The sequence below is a fragment of the Hippichthys cyanospilos genome, chromosome 13 (assembly GCF_059441005.1).
Source record: "Hippichthys cyanospilos isolate Australia breed blue-spotted pipefish chromosome 13, RoL_Hcya_1.0, whole genome shotgun sequence".
NCBI classification, from domain to species: Eukaryota; Metazoa; Chordata; class Actinopteri; order Syngnathiformes; family Syngnathidae; genus Hippichthys; species Hippichthys cyanospilos.
In genome coordinates, this window is record NC_142381.1 from 9,730,668 (window position 1) to 9,750,918 (window position 20,251).

The window sequence follows — 20,251 nt, forward strand, 5'->3', positions numbered from 1 at the left end:
AATATTCATTTACTTTATTGTGTCTGGTGTGCTGTGACTTATTTGTGTTTTTGTTCTAGCTCAGTCCACATGGAGGAGTCATCAGTGATGCAGGGAGCCCAGGGAGTTCTGGTTCAGAACTGGCCCACAGCATCAAGCGCTGCTGGTAAGAATTATTCAGCCCATCCTCGTCTAATCAGAACAGAGGCAAAGAAAGTCATTAACATTAATTGAAACATTAAAGAAATACTTATTTAGTGAACCGGTTGATTCTACAAACATCACTGAATAGATGTCAAAGAATAAAATTGCATTACTTGAAGTAAATAACTGACTCAATCTGTCATTTAGTGGAATAATATTTAACTCTTTCACTGCCAATGACATCTACAGATATCAAAGATCCATTTTCACAGGGTTGGCAGTGAATGAGTTAAAGATTTTAATTGTGAAAGAAAAAGAATAAAGCTATAATATTAATTATATACATTTAATTAAACTAAATAAAGTAAGGTAGTTTTCCTCCAGAGCTACTAATGCTCTAAATAAGAAGAAAACAAGAACACACTTAAAATAATTATAATAGCACTCCTGTGTGATGGATTTTTATTTATTATTATTTTATACATACTATTTACGATTGGTGCTCCAAATTTCATTTTATACCTGCAATATAATTGCTTAAATGTGTTCTATTCTATTCTATTGTAAGAGAAATCATAACTGTCCTAACAGATATGGAAACATGGTCAAATGTAGTGCTGTTGTGGGAAAATCTTTAGCATATTTCTGGGAATTTTGCAACACTTGTAGGCTTACACAAATGTAATCATGATGCTCATGACTTTTTTTTTTTTTTTTTTAATAGATGCACTTGAAAACGTGAATGTAAAGTGGGACAGATTTTTACTTGGACCGAAGCAGCAAAACAGGCTCATACAATGTTTTACAATGCTTTGTCAGTGTTAGTCAAAATTGTATTAAAACATTTAACATATTAACACCATTTGGGAACGACATTTTTGCATGTTCACCTTGATTTGCATTTTTGTTTTTTTCATCATTTTTATCCTAATTAGCCATTCCGATTCAGTCTGAGGATGGCAAAAGATTTGAAAAGTAGACCTTGCTTGGCCTTTGCTTGGGAAGAAATATTATATAGGCATTATACACAGTATGTGAAAATAATACTCTGGAATGTATCACAGGTAGGAGAGGGAAGGACATATTGATTTAAAGTGGCCTGCCACATCAGCATGAGTCACAGGCAGAGCTATTTATAACAAAGTTGTCCTGTTTGTTAGGCAAGCTGCAGCCCTCAGGTGGAGACCGGCGGTGCACTTGAATCAGTGTTTGTGATTTCGCTAATTCCAACGACCTAAATCATCCAATCACATGTAGATTTACATGTTGATATACATTAGTGTTGATTGTATCCACTTTGTCTTGTGTGCTTTTGTATTTAGTGTTTGTTGTATGCGTCTGGGGGCTTGAGAGTGTTCGGGCTGCCTCCGTCATGTGCTGTTCCTGCTGTGACAGATGGCGCACAGCCCACGCCCAGCTTAACGGACCCACATTATTGGAATTAGGGTTGTTCTGACTCTCCTGTCGCGTTCTAAACAAGGACACATAGCGATTCAGAAAGTAGTGTGAGAAATTGAAGGGAGATGGTGAGACTAAGACAGCGAAGAAATTTACATATATTAACGCAAAATGTGGTGAAGATGTGTTGGCTTTGAGGGCCTGAGGTGAGTGATGAAAATCTTCTGAAAGAAACAGGAATGCGGCGGCAGTTGCTGTGTAAGTGCAGGGCAGACGGTGAGAGAAAGCAGGGAGGAAGCAAGAGCTTGCAGCATTATTCTCTATCAGCCACTGTCACCATGACTCCTACCAGTGTCCCACTGCTTTACCGGAGGATGTTGTTGCCATGGCAACCATTCATCGGGTCCAATTATCGATGAGAAGGGAGCGGGGGCTGTCAGATGGAGGGAAGTGTGAACATATGGTGTTGGCCGAAGGATGCTGAATGAGGGTGGAAGGACAAAGAGAGGTGAAATGCATTTAGATTAGAAAGAGGAAGAATGGGTGTGTTGCAGTGGGAGAGGACTGCAGGTATGAAGTGGAAACGGAAAAAAGAGAGTATGGGAGTGACCTACATTCACTTGGGAGGAAATATACTGCTGAACTAGATGCATGTTTGATATGTTCACCGTCATCCTTCACAGGCTTACTTACAAGATAGCAGACAAATAAATCATGAAGAAAATGTCAATGGTAGGCATTCAAGGCCTTCCATGAAGGTTTAAATATTATCAAACCCATGCACCCACATTTGAAATAAATTTGATAAATATTGTGTACTTTCTTTTGCACCAGTCTTTTCGTTTAACAGTGTGCAGCTTGGCTGCACAGTCTACAATTTAGTATGTCCGTTACACCTGTCATGCAGGTTTTTGGAATGTGGGAGTAATCCAGAGAGCCAGGAGAGAACCCACACAGGCTTGGGGAGAACATGCAAACTCCACATAGGAAGGCCACAGCCAGCTGGCTTCGAACTTGGGTCCCTTCACTGTGAGGCGGACATGCTAATCCCACTTGCACCAAGCCGCCCCATTCACTGTTAGTTTTCTGAATATTTGTTGGATAGTACTCTGAGTCATAGTGAAAAATATATACATAAGACAACACAGACCAAATTATTTGAACACTGTCATTACTATATGTTTTGTTTGCACATGCACCATTTTTTAAAAAGTGTTTGGTCAATCATATATATATTCAGTCACACAGTAACAGGCAACTGCAGTTAAGCAACATAAAAATGGATTGAAGAGAGCTGACCCCATCCTTTTCTTTGCTTGTGCATCATGTTTCATTTCAGATCATTAAAATGATTTTTTGTCTTCATCATCAATCTCTTTCCTCCTCACTTTGTGTAACACTGTGCTGCACTTCTGTCCAGCAGTCCGCCAAGAAGAAATTCATTAACTAGACTTGGTCCAATAGAGCTTGGCTGATTTCAGAGGCTGTCAAATTTCTGGGTGGCAGTGGATGTCGCAGAGATGTTCTCCTGTTCTAGTAATGCAAGGAATGAGCATGAGGGGAATGTACAGGCAGTAATGTCAGTACAATTTTTTTCGCTTTGTACAGAGAATGTAAAAAGATGGCAATCCTTATCTCCAACATGCACGCCACTGGAGCGATGGAAAGCGTTAACACAAACTAATCAGACTGACAATCACCACTGATGAGAAAGATGAAGTCTTTTATCTACAACAGGGAGCAACTACTGTATTTTCATGGTAGACTGCTTGAAAGGTCAGAGCAGCTGCATGGTGGAAAAGGATGAGGAGGGGCGAATGGAGGAGCGCAAAGGGAGAGTTTTGCACTGCAGCAGTTATCTGCAAAGGATGTGTCAGGATTAGTTTTGAATGAGGCGAGTCTGATGTCACAGCGCGGAACATAATCCATTCTGGAACGCTGGTCGACCTTCGATTGTTTCGTACTTTGTAGTTTTTTCTTCTTATCTAATAATGGAAATGGTCATTTGTTTAATCAAATGCTCAGTCAGGTAGTTGAACACATTCAGAACAGAACATTTAATCAACTTTGTTATTTATTTATTTATTTTACTTTTGCTCTCTGTGGTCTTCCAAACATTTGAGGATATGTAAATAGAGTTGTTTATATACTTTCAAGGTCCAAATAAAGATTTGTTAACAGCAAAGCCTGACCTTTTTAAACTAGAGTTTGTACGTCCTCAATTGTCTGCTTTGACTTTTGTGGCTTCGCGTGCCTCTGACAGATTAGGATTGTGTGCCCACTGGGACATGTCATGTTCAGAAAGGATTTAGATTTAGAATCCTGTGCCCAGTAAGCAGACCTGACTTTTGAGAGAGAACAAATGTGATGTTTAAGCAGAAAAAAACTATCAGGAAAGAAATAAATGCATATGAGTCATGCATTTTAGGTCTGAAGACAGAGTGTCGGATATTCATAGACAGTGCACACTGGAAAAGAATAATGAATTGAATTTATTCCAATTTATTTTGCCAGGTGATTCTTCACAATAAAATTATATTGTTTCAGATATATTTATAAAGTAGATGTACAGTGTATAGTATTCTACTTTAAAGGTTGTTTTTCAAATGCTTTCACTTGATAAATTAAGTTAATTCAATGCAACACGTGATTTTATCTTCAGACTGAACAAAAAATGTGTAAAAATATGCCTATAAAATTAGCTTTTTTATTTTATTGAATGCAATAGGGGAAAGGGAATAGAAACGTGCATATATTTTGTCTGGTTTGGTATGAGATGGATATGCAAAAGCATGTGTCATTTACTGTTTCAACAGAAAAAATAAAATTGAACAATACGTAGAAAAAAGGGTGTGTTGTATATACTAGATAGAATTCCTCCAATGTATGTGGATGCATTCTTATAATGCCCATATTTAGCAGAACTAAAATTCACCATTAAGTGACGATAAATCTGACAAATGTCCTACTTTGTTTAACTTTTCAACTACCGTTGATGACTACAGAAGTCAAAGTACTGGCCTGGCAATGAACGAATTCATATTCACTGACATTAACAGCTTTATTAGTCATAAGTCCATTCCACACTGGCTGGCAGTCAATGAGTTAATCTGTGTATTCATATTTGACAAACAAATAGCAAACAATAACAATCATGCTCATATCCCCTTTCAGATGCTGAAGGGGGAGAGGTGTCACCCCCAATGGGTGCCGGAGTTGACAGCAACAGCTGGCATTTTCGCTACGGCCCCGGGGGTCCCGGTGCACCCCCGCAGCACCTGAAGGCCGGTGATGTTCCCCCAGAAGCGTTCATCATCCCTGGCTCCCCCGCCATCATATCCATCAGACAGAACCAGGGAGGAGATGACGACAAGAGCGACTTTATCACCTTTGGCAAGAAGGAGGAGGCCAAGAAGAAGAAAAAGAAGAAGAAGGACAAGAAGGACAAAAAGGATAAGGGAAAAGATGATGATGAGTAAGAAGCAAGGAGTAAAATTGGCAAAGAAACAAAGGGTGTTGCTAAAACAGAGGTACCAACCAAAGTCCACTGGGTTTCTTTTTAACCTGGCCTTTACCTTCAGTTTTCTACTGAGGTAAATTATTGATCTTGCCTTGACAAACAATAAAAAGATTGATTTCCATCCATGCCCCCATGTGCCTATACACCCCGAGTCAACTATTATGTAATTAAAAAAGACCATTCTTTCACCTCATCCTAATTGTTTATTCTTCTTGAACCCATTGGGCATGTTGGCACCTCTGTATTACCCCCTCCCCAACAATGACGAACCATTCTCTATAAGAGAGGACTTTGTATGAGCTCTGTGCCAGCCAAGGAAAAGAAGAAGTCAGATCTGTAATCTGCGGGCTGGACATACACATATAATACATACACACATACAGTATATACACACTACTTGTAAATAGCACAGGGGCAAAGAGTCACAACAAAACCTGCTGCAGAGTCCTTCCTACCAACAGTGTTTCCTGTGATCATAAAGAATCCACATGCATGCATGCTCATACACAAACATGCTAACACACACTTTGTCAGGTGGACACTGACAGCACTTGAGAAAAAGCTTAAAAAAAGGCAAAGAGAAACGTGCTGAAAAATAGCAAGCTTTTGGTCACCTCTGGGGTATCAACTCTCAGGATGGAAGGAGCATCTCTTTGCGATCACTCTCTATTTGCTTACTGCTTTTAATGGACCAAAAGAGCTCCTGCTCCTGCTGGAAGCCCAAGGCAGAAAGCATAGGCAAGTTGGAGACATGCGAAGATGCCTCTCACTCCTAATGATCATCAGGGGGGAAAGTCTGCCTATCATTTGGTGGACTGTGAAGAAAACAAGCAGAATATTATTCAAAGAATCTTGAGATTTTGATAACACCCCTTCTTATATCCCCACACCGCAGTAAAAGCTGAACGCTTTCTGCTTTGAATGTTTGGTAGCAACCAGTCCTTACCTGACACCCTTTCAACTTCTCACCTGCCTGTGCTCCCCCCATGCTACCACAAACTATCTCCCCGAACCCACTGACTGCCTCTTCATGTCAAAATGAAGTCAACCTACTTTCCTTAATTATCTGAAGAGATTCACAGTACATGTTTTTGCCATTTTATGTAGAGACTCCACCCCTCCCACCCTCCTCTGATTCTTGCATGTCCACCCGCTCACCCCCTGGCTCAGGATCCATCCTGAGAACACGGCCTGCTCTGAACATTGTGGTGTGCTGACAACAGCATGGAGTAATGTGGATGTGGCCCATCGGGGTGGGGGGACCAGGGAGCGTACACCTTGAACTCTTGTCTCAAAAAGTGCAAAACGGTTCAGTGCTTTTAACGTGAATACTACACAAGATGTTCACTTCCTGTTGGGGATCATGTGGGATTGAGATGAAGTCGCCAGGGTAACGGACCAGACAAGAAGCGAGGAGGCGGGTGCCTTGGGCTGGCCCTTCCCTCTTCAAGTTCGCAAGAAAAGTAAATTGATTGTTTTTGATCATGGAGTCGCATACTATCTTTTTTGTACGCTGTAAATGTAGCGTTTGATTGTCTCTACATTCGTAATTGAACCTGATGAAAAACAATATAATGATAATGGCATCCCTGTTAAAAGCTAAACCCCACTGGCGTTGATGAAACATGCCTCCGTGCATCTGTCGGTCCCCCTTCCCTGCTTGAAACTCATTACCCACCTCCCCCAAAGTTTTGCGGATCAGTATGATGTCACTCCATTAAGTGGCTGCTGCATGTACTGCTCTAAGGAAACACATACTATATAGAGAAATATATATATAAATAGATAGCAATGATTTTATTTTTTTTGTATTTTGTTTCTTCATTACTCACACAGGAAATATTTGTATGTACTTCTCTTGTCTATGCCACACATCTATGTATTACAGTCATCACGCTCTGCTGATGTGTTATGGCATCCACTGAACCTCTTTCAATATTTGTAATGCTATAGTGTGATATATGTTTTAATGCATTTTCCCCAATGTTCATTCATGCCTTTGAAAATCAGCAAAGAAAAATAAGAAAAAAAAAAAAAACACTTTTCCTGTCCAGCTTTGACATGATGGTCTAACTAACACTGTAATATTGTAAGTGAAATATGTATGATCCTATGATGAGCTATCACTTCCCTTTCATTCTTGCAAAAAAATATACTAAAAAATGACAAAAAAAGAAATTGTGGGGAAAAGTATATGTAGTGTATGCTTGTATTTAGTGAGCTTTCATGCTGTCATTTTTTTCCCGGTGTACAGTGGTGAATTTTGGTGGAAATGTGCGGTCCAGATGAGGACCCGCCAAGATCTGTTTTACCCCCCCTCCCTCTTTTTTGGGGTACACCTGCCCATCAGCTGTGACCGTGAAATAGTGAATTTCATTTACTTTCATTCCCTTTCTGCCTTTTATTTCACCTAAATGGAAGCAGTGGTAATGTGTTTTGTTTATAAATCACGAATAAAGTTCTTTCTTAAAAATGAAACTGAACTCATTTTGTATGTTGAGAAAGGATGCTGTCCAATATTGTTTAGACAAACAGTAGGAAAAAAATGTAAAAATAAAATCACATTTCTCATTCTACAGTGATTTTAATACTCATTTTTTAATTACAGTGTTTATTTTATAATATGGTATGAGAACAAAATAATCTATGGAAAGAAGTCATTGTGTTTTTTTTTTCCAAATCATTTTCCTTACTGAGTATAATTTCTGTAATGCATACAAACTATATCAATTTGGAATACGATCCAGTGTCAAATTAAAAAAAAAAAAAAAAAAAAGTTATGAAATACACATGTTTTAATTTCCATCTGGGCAGCTTTAGTTCACTTGATGAATTGTCCAGTGATCAAGTGCTCAAGATTTGTATCCTGGTTTCGACTAATTTCACAGTTTAATTTCAGCAGCCAGAACGATGTGTAACCATGCATACTGCCTGAAGAAGAAGCCTGCGAGTGACTCCAGCACGCCTGCAAACCTCGTGAGGAAACCCTATTTGAATAATGGATAAACATATTCCTACAGAGGTGAGAGGTGCAAGCTAATTGACCCATCTGCTCCTTTTGTCCTTTGTCTAATGCAGTGATGCCCAATTTTGGTCCACCAGGGCCACCATCTTGGATGTTTTAGATATTTCTCTTCTGCAAAATAGCCAATTCAAATGATCATCTAATCAACAAGCTTTTCAGAATCCTGTTTATGATTCTTTTCATTTGAACCAGGTTTAGGATAGTGTCCCTTGGGACTGGGTTTGGTCGAATTGTATGGTTGCACATGCTTCCAACAGTCCCTTGTGAGCTTCCAGAACCAATTACAAAGAGTGGCTGAATAGATTAATTGGATTCCATCCAGAAGATATGTCTGCTAATTTTTGCCTAGCTGGTCTAAAGTACACAATCAATCCTGTTATTTATTGTGGCCTTACTAGGAATGGCACCTGAATTGTGTATAATGTGTTTCAAAACTCAAAATTTCCATGAAGCATTATCTCAAGAACAACATCACACAAATGGAAATACCATTGTGAGAAATACGAAAACATGCCTAATAGTCTTTCTAAATTTGGCCTATTTGAATAAACAAAAATGCAAATATACAGGAAAACAATCTGCAGCTAATTAGCCTACAGTGTTTGGAATTTGTAATGAAGATGAATGCATATGCTTTGGTACATTCTGGAGCACTGCTGGAAATATATTTATTTACCAAGCTGTAGAGACATGTTAGAAATACACGAAATGTATAATACTACGGCAAAACACTAAAGCAAAAATATTTGTGAAAACTCCCAGAGCAAAGAAGATAAGCATTAACCTGTTAAGCCCCAAAGTAGGAAATTGCACCGACACAAACAAGCTACTATGTATTCAAATAGTGATATTAAAATATGTTGAGAAAAATTAAATATACCAATATGTGTATTATTTAATTTGCAAGAGCTCTTCCAAAACCACCAGGGGAAGTGCTTTCTTTAAGTGCATCTGTTTGACCTATAGTGCATGATCTTAGGCTGACATCATCTGCAGTGACTCCCTGAAGCATCATCCAGCTGCTGTTGAAGACAAAGGAGGCAGATTTAATAGCAAGGATGAAGATGGAGAGATTAATACATGAGTCACATTGGAAGTGCATGTTGGGTTTGCAAACTAAATATTTTTCATGATAACTTGTCCTCTTTACATACCATAAGTCCAAGTTTAGGTCCCAACTATTATTGGTATGCATGAGCACAGTACATTCTGGAAGTATTTTATTTCTTTTTAATCAGCGTTGACACAATGAGCCTTGAGGGGGACTCGTCATTAGAAACAAAAGGCACATGCTCACACTTGTGTAATAATTGATTTCAGGCAATCAGTACGTAACTGGAAATAGGTGACCTAAATCTCCAGTACTGCTACTCTCTGCTCAGTAAATGTCGATGGTGAGGTCAACGGTGGGTGTCATTCGAAAGCTGCGCGCTGTCTCTTTATGGGGAATCATAGACAGTACATGCATCGCTGCCGTAAATCCCATTCATTAAAATTAATAGTACTTGGCCTTGTACATATTTATGCAAATATTTTTGTCATTGTACTTTGATTAGATTGGGCGCTGTAGAAAAGTGACAATTTAATGCACGTTTGGAATGTATATCACGGACAGATCTATATGGTTGATTTCTCACTTCCTGTAACAATCGACCACTTTAAACTGCCAGGTGGAGAAAGGAAAGGAACCGTGTGGTGCTGCAGCTCCTATAGGGTGGGCTGAGTAGAAGGCGCCATCTTCTGGGCAAAAAGTCAAGGCACATTTATTTAATCTGATTGTAATCGGAGAAAGGGAGCAGACACTGCAAAAGACAAACTGTCCTGCTAAAATACACGGTATGTAGATGGCGTGGCCGTCGGTATGGGGTCACATATCGATCGGTATGGGGTCACATATCGATCTGTTCGATGCATTGAACACCAGAGAGTTTTAATGTGATTATTCATTTTGATTATTCATTTGGTAGTGCACCACAAGAATCTTTTTTTTTTCTTCTAAAACGCCCACTTTAGGATGCTGATTCTATCGGGAACATGTGAGAATTTTATTTCTTAAAAAAAATAATTTTTTGCTAATGTTTTTTTTTTCTTTCTTTTTATGAATTACACCCTGAGTCGAGGAACTCCTCCTTCTCCTCCTCCTCCTCCTCTTCTGCCTTAGTGCACGCTGTGCACAGCGCATACTCAGTAGGATCAGCAGCGCCTCGAATAGGCACCACGCGGGACTGTAGGGCTGGACACAAAAACATTTGTGTAGCCCAAAAGGATTGAGAACCAGAACTAGACAGCCTCAGATGTCAATCATTGTAACATTATAACAGTATGATATGACCAAAAGTTTAGGCATATCGTTTATCATGTTTTAGTCAAGAGAACAATGTTGTTGTTGTTTTTTTAACTATTATTATTGTTATTGTTATTATTATTATTATTATTATTATTATTATTATTATATCGGAGCAAATGCATTGCGCTACTGGAAAGAACTGGAAACAAACATAACATAAAACTAACAAACCTTCAGTCACCTGACATCCAAAACGCCCCGTGAGCCTCATGGACTTCCTTGATATGGCGTCTTCACACGTGTGTCGCAGAGTCTCTTCTCTCCGGTGAGTTAAGTGTGAGTTTGAAACGTTGGTAAATTAACTGAGCGGGTTACTGAAACTGTAAATAAAAAGGGGAACGGCATGGTATCTTGTTTGTAGAATACATTGGGGTAAAAAATAAGGCATGAGTTTGGAAAAGAAACGTGCGTGTACCGTGTTCCGAGACATTATTGAATAAGTAGCTCCTTCCAATAACCAAATGCAAATAAATAAATAAGCAAATAAATAAATGAATAAATACAACTTGACACTGACAAACAAGTTGGTTTTCTAAATATTCTGACGAAAGGCCAAACATTTCCGTATACGTGTCTGGTCAGCTGCCAATCACAGCAATTTGACGGGCTTTCATCTTTAAATGGTTGACAAATGTTGAATGATTTACATTTTTTAGCCTTGCCTATTGCGACTTGGCCGACAGGTCACGTTTAAGGTATCAGTGTGCCACTCGTATGAAATGAATGGAGAAAATGATGAACAAAGGGCAGAGACAAGCTTGGCCTAAACGTGACCACAGGTGCGCTGAACGGATGAATTATGGCCCCCTGAAGGCCAGTCTTTATGATAATATTGCTGTTGTTCCTGCTCATGGTCCTGGAGGTTTCACAACGCCAAACATCCCGATACTGTATATCGCAACTGTAGAATAAAATAAGCTTTGACGCGACTACTACGCTAGCTCAACTTTACCATAAAGCTATTGAAGTTTTAGCTGCAATTTCGTTTTATTAGTTTTAGTCCTCATTGAAAGTAAACAAATAAAAGGCATCCTGACAAAATACGTTGAAAATAGTTGGTTTAAAAATAAACCAATTGTAGCACAAAGGCCAAAAACTTTTCTAAATTTGTTTAAACTTTCTAAGATTGACACAAAAAAAAATCGGGTTGTTTGTCGAAATCAACCCAGAAATTTGGATCAAATCGACCCAATTATCGCTTTTTTTTTTTCTTTTGAGGATCCATAAATGGATTATTTCTAACGAAACTGAGTACGGTGTGTCAAATGTATTTAATTTTATCAAGTCAGGTGGTTGCAATAAAAAAAAAAAAAAAAAACATTTGGAGTAGTTTTTTTTTAGTGTAATGCAGCACTGTATTATTGTGACAACAATGATTGTGTTATTTTATTATTATTATTATTATTATTATTATTATTATATTCCTGCCGCTGAAAATATAATTCGACTAATAATAATAATAATAATAATCATCATCATCATCATCATCATCATCGTTATTATTATTATTATGATTATTATTATTATTATTAATATTATTATTATTATTATTATTATTATAGTTATAGTTATAATAATAAGAAGAAGAATACAATTCCTGGTATTATTTATTATAATAGGTATTGTTGTCATTGCTACCTCAAATGAATGTTTTATATTGTGTTCAATGGTTTATTAACGGCAAGTACAGTGTTATGTTGCGATATCTTTAATATAGTTGTATTACAATATAGTCATATATTTTAAAAAGTGCAACGAAAGTCCTGCTCATTCAATACATTTAAAAGGCAAATATTCTGTGTTAATTCTTCAAGCAACAAAGATTGATGTTAACATATTTGATAACTCCAGGGCATTATATATGTGTCTGTCAGATACAAATGCAAAGAATAAAAAACGACTCGTGGGGCCGCTGTGAGCCCGCACAAAATCGCACCCATTTGCACCCAATGCCTTGCACCCACTCTAATAATTATTTCATTCTGTCGCGTTTCGTTGTCGTGGAGGATGTGAAGTGTAGATGTTCAACCTATTTCGATATTCGACGCACATTTTGTTGTGTATTGTATTTTGAAGACCTGGATGTGTGAGTATTTTTTTCTCTGCAACAATGGAGGTTAAAGGAAATTTAGCATTGGGCCCGACTGTCTTCATCTTGGCTTTTATTACTACGCTGCCCCTCGTTCATGGAGATCTCGGCTATTCTTTTCCAGAGGAAATGGAGCGCTTGTCTACCGTTGGAAATATAGCCAAAGATCTTGGAGTGGACCTGAGAACGTTGTCTTTAAGAAAAGCTCGGATTGATTTCGAGGACAGTCGGAGGCGTTATTGTGATTTGAATCTGAGCACCGGAGATTTAGTCATGGCGGAGCGAATTGATAGAGAAATCCTTTGTGACAAGAAGCCCTCGTGCGTCGTAAAAGTGGATCTACTTTTGGAAAATCCTCTCGAGCTACACCGCGTGAGTTTCCATATTCAAGATGTAAATGACAACTCGCCGCAATTCAAAAATAATTTAATCGAAATGGAAATAAGCGAGTCGTTAGAAAGAGGAAGTCGTTTTTCGATTGAGGAGGCCCATGATGCTGATATAGGTCAAAATGCAGTTAAATTATATAAATTACAAAACAATGCTAACTTTATTCTTTCAGTTGATAACAACAAAGTCGAGCTCGTTCTGGAAAATAAGCTCGACAGAGAAAAGCAAGGTGACATAAATTTGCTTCTCACAGCTTTAGATGGCGGCTCTCCTCAGAAATCAGGCACAGTCGTCATACACATTACTGTGCTGGATGCAAACGATAACACCCCGGTGTTCAGCAAGGCTGTTTACAAAGCTAGCCTGCCTGAAAACTCTCCACCAGATACAGCTGTAATTAGTGTTGAAGCCACTGATTCAGACGAGGGAGTTAACGGGCAGGTAACATATGATTTTGGCCATTTGTCTGGCAATAACGTTAATGTATTTTTTATTGATACCACAACAGGTGAAATTAAAGTGAGGAGTGTGACTGATTTTGAAGAGAAAACATCATATGAAATGAGAGTAGAAGCTAAAGACGGGTTAGGTCTGACGTCATATGCTAAAGTTATAATTGAAATTACTGACGTCAATGACAATGCCCCTTTGATTAATTTAAAGTCACTGTCAAATCCTGTAGCAGAGAATGTGCTACCTGGTACTGAGGTGGGGATCATTAATGTGCAGGACAGAGACTCGGGCAAAAATGGACAAGTGCATTGCTCTCTTCAAGAAAACGTTCCTTTTCAGTTAATTCCTTCAATCAAAAATTATTACTCTCTGGTGACAACAGAAGAACTTGATCGTGAGCGAGTGTCTGATTATAATATTACAATCACTGCTACAGACGAGGGATCGCCTTCTTTATCCTCTTTGAAGAGTGTCCACTTGTCTGTTGGAGACATTAACGACAACGCACCTGTGTTTGAAGAACAGTCCTACAGTGCATATGTGAGTGAAAATAACAAAGCTGGCTCCAGTTTATGTTCTGTTAGAGCTGAAGACTCCGACTGGAGACAAAATGGAACAGTGATTTATTCTCTATTACCTGCTGAAGTTAAAGGTGTCCCAGTGTCTTCCTTTTTGTCTGTCAATGGAGATACCGGAGTGATCCACGCCGTCAGGTCATTTGATTACGAACAACTGAGAAGTTTTCGAGTTCACATCATGGCCAGAGACAACGGTTCTCCTCCACTGAGCAGCAACGTGAGCGTTAGTGTTTTCGTATCAGACGTGAATGACAACCCTCCTCAGATACTGTATCCCGCCCCGGGGGACACGTCCCTCATGACCGAGTTGGTTCCCAAAGCTGTTCAAGGAGGTTCAGTTGTGTCCAAAGTGATAGCAGTGGACGCAGACTCTGGACAAAATGCCTGGCTGTCCTACCATATTGTCAAATCCACTGATCCGGGACTTTTCACCATTGGTCTTCATAGCGGAGAACTCAGGACACAGCGGGACATTTTAGAGTCTGACAGCATGAAACAGAACCTCATTGTGGCTGTAAAAGATAATGGACAGCCTTCTCTCTCTACTACCTGTTCCATGTATTTACTCATTTCGGATAACTTGGCGGAGGTACCAGAACTGAAGGACATTTCTTACGATGAGAAAAATTCCAAGCTGACCTCGTATCTGATCATTGCATTAGTGTCAGTTTCCACTTTCTTCCTGACCTTCATCATTGTCGTCGTGGGTGTGAGATTTTGTCGCAGGAGAAAGCCAAGACTTTTGTTTGATGGGACAGTTGCCATCCCCAGCGCTTATCTCCCTCCTAATTACGCAGATGTTGACGGCACAGGAACTTTACGCAGCACCTATAACTATGACGCCTATTTGACGACAGGATCAAGAACCAGCGACTTTAAGTTTGTGTCTTCTTACAATGACAGCACACTGCCTGCTGACCAGACCCTGAAGAAAAGTCCAAGTGACTTTGATGAGATTTTTGAAGATCTCAATGCAAGCGTTGAGGTAGGAGCAGTCTTTTAATTTACACAACAGTTGTGTTTGTCACGGTGTTTCTACATTGAATTTTTTAATTTGCTTACTTTTTTCTTATTGCCATTTCTCTCCCCAGAAAAACATTTCAATAGAAATTGAATCTTCTGTGGCTCTTTGGGGGGCAAAGTTTTTACTTCGTATACTATTTTCAAATAAAAGTTTTTGAAATGCGTTTAGCTATCTTCTACTTTTTCTACCTTTTTTCCTCCTCTTTCTTCTTCTTTCTTTTTCATCATCAGTATAAGTGTATGTGTGTATTTGTTTCTCTAATTGACCATGGGATTGAGTGGGTCTAAAACTCAGCTCCTTTTGATCATGTCTAATACTGTTTTAGCATGATCCCCTCACGGGGAAAGACACAAAAATAAAGAATCAGCAACTGTCCATGGTGCTGAAACAGCCAGCTTTTAATACAATCCATACTTCGGATATGTTCAGACTCTTTCGATATTTAATAAATCTTACATTTTGAAAGTTGTTTTAGCCACGGTACGGTTAAAATGTGTCCAGTCTTCATAATTGGTATAGTTTTAAGTTACAAGTCAGGAGGGATGATCGACTGATGCCACCATTTTTTTAATATGTCAGTGAAAATGAATTTACGATGCAATTATGGTTTAATAATTCAAACACTGAAAAGTAAAATGTTTTGAAGAAAGACATTTTAGGAAATATATTGCCATTGTCTTTTTTTCTTGTCATATTTGTCACTTATTACACAGGACACCGTGGCTTGGATTGAATTAGTATTAAATGTACAAAGAAATTTAAATGCTTTTGCATTCAATGCTGTTGACTGAAATGGACTCTTGGCGTCGCTGTTGGCTTTTGCAACGCAAACGCGCACCCGATCAGCCTCTTTGCCTGGTTGCTTTGTCTTTCTGCGGATTGGACCAACGTTGAGATTATTTTTGTCTCAACCAGCGCAAAATCAAGATGTTCTTGGAGCTGTGAGATTTCCATGTTGGAAGGAGATTCACAACTTTTTGGATAATTTATATTATCATGGGAGTCGAAGATAATCCTCTTCGCCGTCTGGTGTATGTTTTTGCCGTCGTTGTTCAGATGCGTCTTGTCGACGGAGATCTGAGCTATTCACTGCCAGAAGAGATGAAACGCTCGTCCATTGTTGGAAATATAGCAAAGGATTTGGGTGTGGATCCAAGGACATTGTCTTCACGAAATGCCCGGGTTGATGTTGAAGGGACACGTAAGCAGTATTGCGATATTAATTTGAGCACGGGTGACTTGATAACATCGGAGAGAATTGACAGAGAGAGCCTATGTGGGAAAAAACCATCTTGCCTCATTAAAATGGATCTGGTGTTCGAAAATCCTTTGGAGCTTCATCGCATTAGTCTCCATATCAACGATGTTAATGACAACTCGCCAAAATTCAAAAATAATTTAATTGAAATGGAAATCAGGGAGTCAGCAGAAAAGGGAAGTCGTTTTTCCATTGAAAAGGCCCATGATGCAGATATAGGACAAAATTCTGTTCAACGATACATTTTGCAAAGAAATGAAAACTTTATTCTTGCTGTTGACAATAACAAGGTTGAACTTGTTCTTGAAAATAAACTCGACAGAGAAAAGCAAGGTAACATAAATTTGCTTCTCACAGCAGTAGATGGCGGCTCTCCACAGAAATCAGGCACTGTACTTATACATGTCACTGTGCTAGATGCTAATGATAACGCCCCAGTGTTTAGCAAGGCCGTTTATAAAACCAGTCTGCCTGAAAACTCTCCTCCTGATACAATAGTGATTAAAGTTAGTGCAACCGATGCTGATGAAGGAGTAAATGGGGATGTTACATATGACTTTGGCCACGTATCTGATGATGAGGGGAATGTATTTTCTATTGATCCGTTAACAGGTATAATTACAATAACTGGCTTGGTTGATTTTGAGGAAAGTATTTCTTTTGAAATCAGTATACAAGCTAAAGATGGTTTAGGACTGACGTCATACGCTAAAGTTATAGTAGATGTTAAAGATATCAATGACAATGCCCCATTTATACAATTGAAATCTTTGTCTAATACAATTGCTGAGAATGTGCCACCTGGTACAGAAGTGGGCATCATTCATGTGCAGGACAGAGACTCTGAAAAAAATGGCCAAGTCCGATGCTCCATTCAACAAAATGTCCCTTTTAAGTTATTACCTTCAATTAAAAACTATTATTCTGTCGTGACTACAAGTCAACTTGACCGCGAACTTGTGTCTGATTATAATATAACAATTAGTGCAACTGACGAGGGATCCCCTCCTCTTTCTTCCTCCAAAAGCGTTTACTTGTCTGTTGGGGACATCAACGACAACCCACCTGCCTTTGACGCACAGTCCTACAGCGCGTATGTGAGTGAAAACAACAAAGCTGGCTCCACTTTATGTTCTGTTAGTGCTCGAGACCCGGACTGGAGACAGAATGGTACCGTGATATATTCTCTGTTACCTGCTGAAGTAAACGGTGCCTCAGTGTCCTCCTATGTATCTGTTAATGAAGACACGGGAGTTATCCATGCTGTCAGGGCATTTGATTATGAACACTTGAGAAGTTTCAAAGTTCAAATTATGGCCCGGGACAATGGCTCTCCTCCACTGAGCAGCAACGTGAGCGTCAGTGTCTTCATATCGGACGAGAATGACAACTCTCCTCAGATCCTATACCCCGCCCCTGACGGCAACTCCTTCATGACCGAGCTCGTCCCCAAAGCAGCTCAAGGAGGCTCTGTGGTATCCAAAGTGATAGCTGTGGATGCAGACTCTGGACAGAATGCCTGGTTATCCTATCATATCATAAAGTCCACAGATCCAGGACTTTTCACTATTGCGCTCCATAGTGGAGAGATCAAAACCCAGCGGGACATTTTGGAATCTGACAGCATGAAACAGAACCTGATCGTGGCAGTGAAAGATAATGGACAACCCCCTCTTTCTGCCACCTGTTCCATGTATTTACTCATTTCGGACAACTTGGCGGAAGTGCCAGAACTGAAGGACATTTCTTACGAAGACAAGAATTCCAAGTTGACGTCCTATCTTATTATTGCATTGGTGTCGGTGTCCACCTTCTTCCTGACCTTCATCATCATTGTCCTGGGTGTAAGATTTTGTCGCAGGAGAAAGCCCAGGCTCTTGTTTGATGGAGCAGTTGCAATCCCCAGCGCCTATCTGCCCCCTAATTATGCAGATGTTGACGGCACAGGAACTTTACGCAGCACCTACAACTATGACGCCTATTTGACAACAGGCTCTCGTACCAGTGACTTTAAGTTTGTTTCGTCCTACAATGACAACACGCTGCCTGCTGACCAGACTCTGAGGAAAAGCCCGAGTGACTTCATTGATGAGCCTAGCGATTCCTTTGACCCCCTGGAGGTAGGCATCTTTCCACTCTCCTTCCATGTCTGAAGGGAAAAGTTGTTGATCACATTTCATTGCAAATGTAATAGGGTTCTTGTAATATTTCATGATCAGTATCAATAATTCAGTTGCCTGTTAGCAATTGTGTTTGCTATATTGAATACTTGAAATGGAAACACAAGTTTGTTACTATCTTATCACTAAGATTGTGTTTTTATCTGTTGATTCCTTTATGAAGAACATATTTTCCCAAGTCTTGCTTTTTGCAATCTCACAAGTTACTGAATGATGATGTTGATTTGATTAAAGCTGCAGTAGTTTCACTGCCATTTAACAATCACAGTTTTTCAGACAGTTTTTCATTTTCTTCCTTCAATTAGTTAATTAGTCAATTAGCCTGTGTGACTTTACTGATCGTTTTCAAGAAAGCGATACAGCAGTAGAAGCAGGGGTTCTAAAATGATCTTTTTTTTAATTCGTTGATTTTAGATTCATTTTGCTTTTCTGTCTTCATAAATGGCTTTGCGTTTTTCTTTCCATTTTGTGGTAACTTTTCTTTTTTCAAATAGTCTATAATAACATTTGAGGGCAATACTTTAAGAGACTGGACGAAATGTAAACGTCTAAAAGTGGTTTGGTTGCCTTTAATGAATTCGCGATGTTTGTATATTTTTCTAGTGTGTAAAACCGGCAGCGTGTTAGTAGATTGGTTAGCATGTCCTCCTCACCTAAAGACGTTGTGGGTTTGGCTCTGGCTTTTCTGTGTATGTTCTCTCCTTGCCTGTGTAGGCTTGAGCTGGCTGCTATAGTTTTTGCTCACTTTTTTGTGAGATCAATCACTTAGGAATGGATGGATGGATAGATGGATGAAAGATAATTTGAGCTGTGAATCATGGGTCAGGTTGAGGTATTGATCCAGAAATAAAAGTAATATGCCTTATTTTCTTGAAATGTTTAGTTAAGTTTTGTATTAAGTATGGTTGTCATTAACACTTCCACTGTATGTCTATAAAATTAGGAGATTCTTGTCAAATGATGTGGCCTTGTTTTGTTGAATTTTGATTTTAGTTTTCAGTTTTAGTGTAATTAGTTACTCTTCTCAGAAAGTACTACATGCAATTGTTTTCAAAGGTTAATTTTAAACAATTTCCCTGGCTTGATCCGCAAATCACATTATGCATTCAAAAGTGGCAAAACACACAATGTGACTGTCCGTGGTGCTGAAACAAGTCGCGACCAAACAATCTTAATTGTGTTTGCAGGAATTCTAAAAAAAAAAAAAAAAAAAATGTAATTGATATATGTTAATCATATGCCAACAACAATGCTATAACGTGCACTGATTTTACATTATCCTCATTAAAGTTAAAGTCAAATTGACACTATTTTATTGAACTGCAGTACATCAGATTAATTCAGACATGTGTATTACGTTTTATTAGAGCTTGAAAATAAAATAACAAAGTAAATGTGGATGTATTCTGCAATGATGCTTCCAAAACGGAATACTATTGTTTGTTTGCAAAAAAGACATACTTGGACATTTTCCTTTCTTTCGTGCATTTTGCGCGTTGGACTTACCGTTGATGTAGAGACGTAGGGGCATGAATTAAAGCCATATGAATATAATATGATAAGATAATGGTTTTTGTATTTTGCATTTGGCGCTATTATTAAAAATGGGCTCTTGGCGTCGCTGTTGGCTCATGCAACACAAATCCACACCCGGTCTCTCTATTACACAGATTCTGCAAGGTTGCTTTGTCTTTCTGCGGATGGTTCTAACGTTGAGAATATTACTGTTTGGGTCACTGTGGATATAGGCGTTGTGTGCAGCATTGGGTTTTTTCATCTGGACACGAGATTGCACATATTTTGGATTGGATTTGTATATAGTGGCAACATGAAAATCGAGGATTTTCCTATTCGCTGTCTGGTGTA

The 20,251-nt window shown here is 38.9% G+C and overlaps 2 protein-coding genes across 29 annotated transcripts in view; both read left to right on the forward strand.

Annotated features, from left to right (window-relative positions):
* Positions 1-7,519, forward strand: part of LOC148413760 (protocadherin alpha-3-like) — a 158,205-nt gene extending 150,686 nt beyond the window's left edge. For all 27 annotated transcript variants that reach the window (XM_088430739.1, XM_088430749.1, XM_088430748.1 and 24 more), the window contains exons 3-4: positions 60-145; positions 4,696-7,519. In XM_088430739.1, the coding sequence (XP_088286865.1) occupies positions 60-145; positions 4,696-5,000 (391 nt within the window). In that variant the 3' untranslated portion in view covers positions 5,001-7,519. The remainder of the gene's footprint in view (positions 1-59; positions 146-4,695) is intronic.
* Positions 7,520-12,417: 4,898 nt separating this feature from the next.
* The window catches only part of LOC148413763 (protocadherin gamma-C5-like), a 216,405-nt gene continuing 208,571 nt past the window's right edge, over positions 12,418-20,251 (forward strand). Inside the window, exon 1 of one of the 2 annotated variants that reach the window (XM_088431329.1) lies at positions 12,418-14,908. In XM_088431329.1, coding sequence (XP_088287455.1) covers positions 12,524-14,908 — 2,385 coding nt within the window. In that variant the 5' untranslated portion in view covers positions 12,418-12,523. Of the gene's footprint in view, positions 14,909-15,894; positions 18,326-20,251 lie in introns of those variants that run through there. The other variant, XM_088431333.1, reaches the window with a different exon arrangement.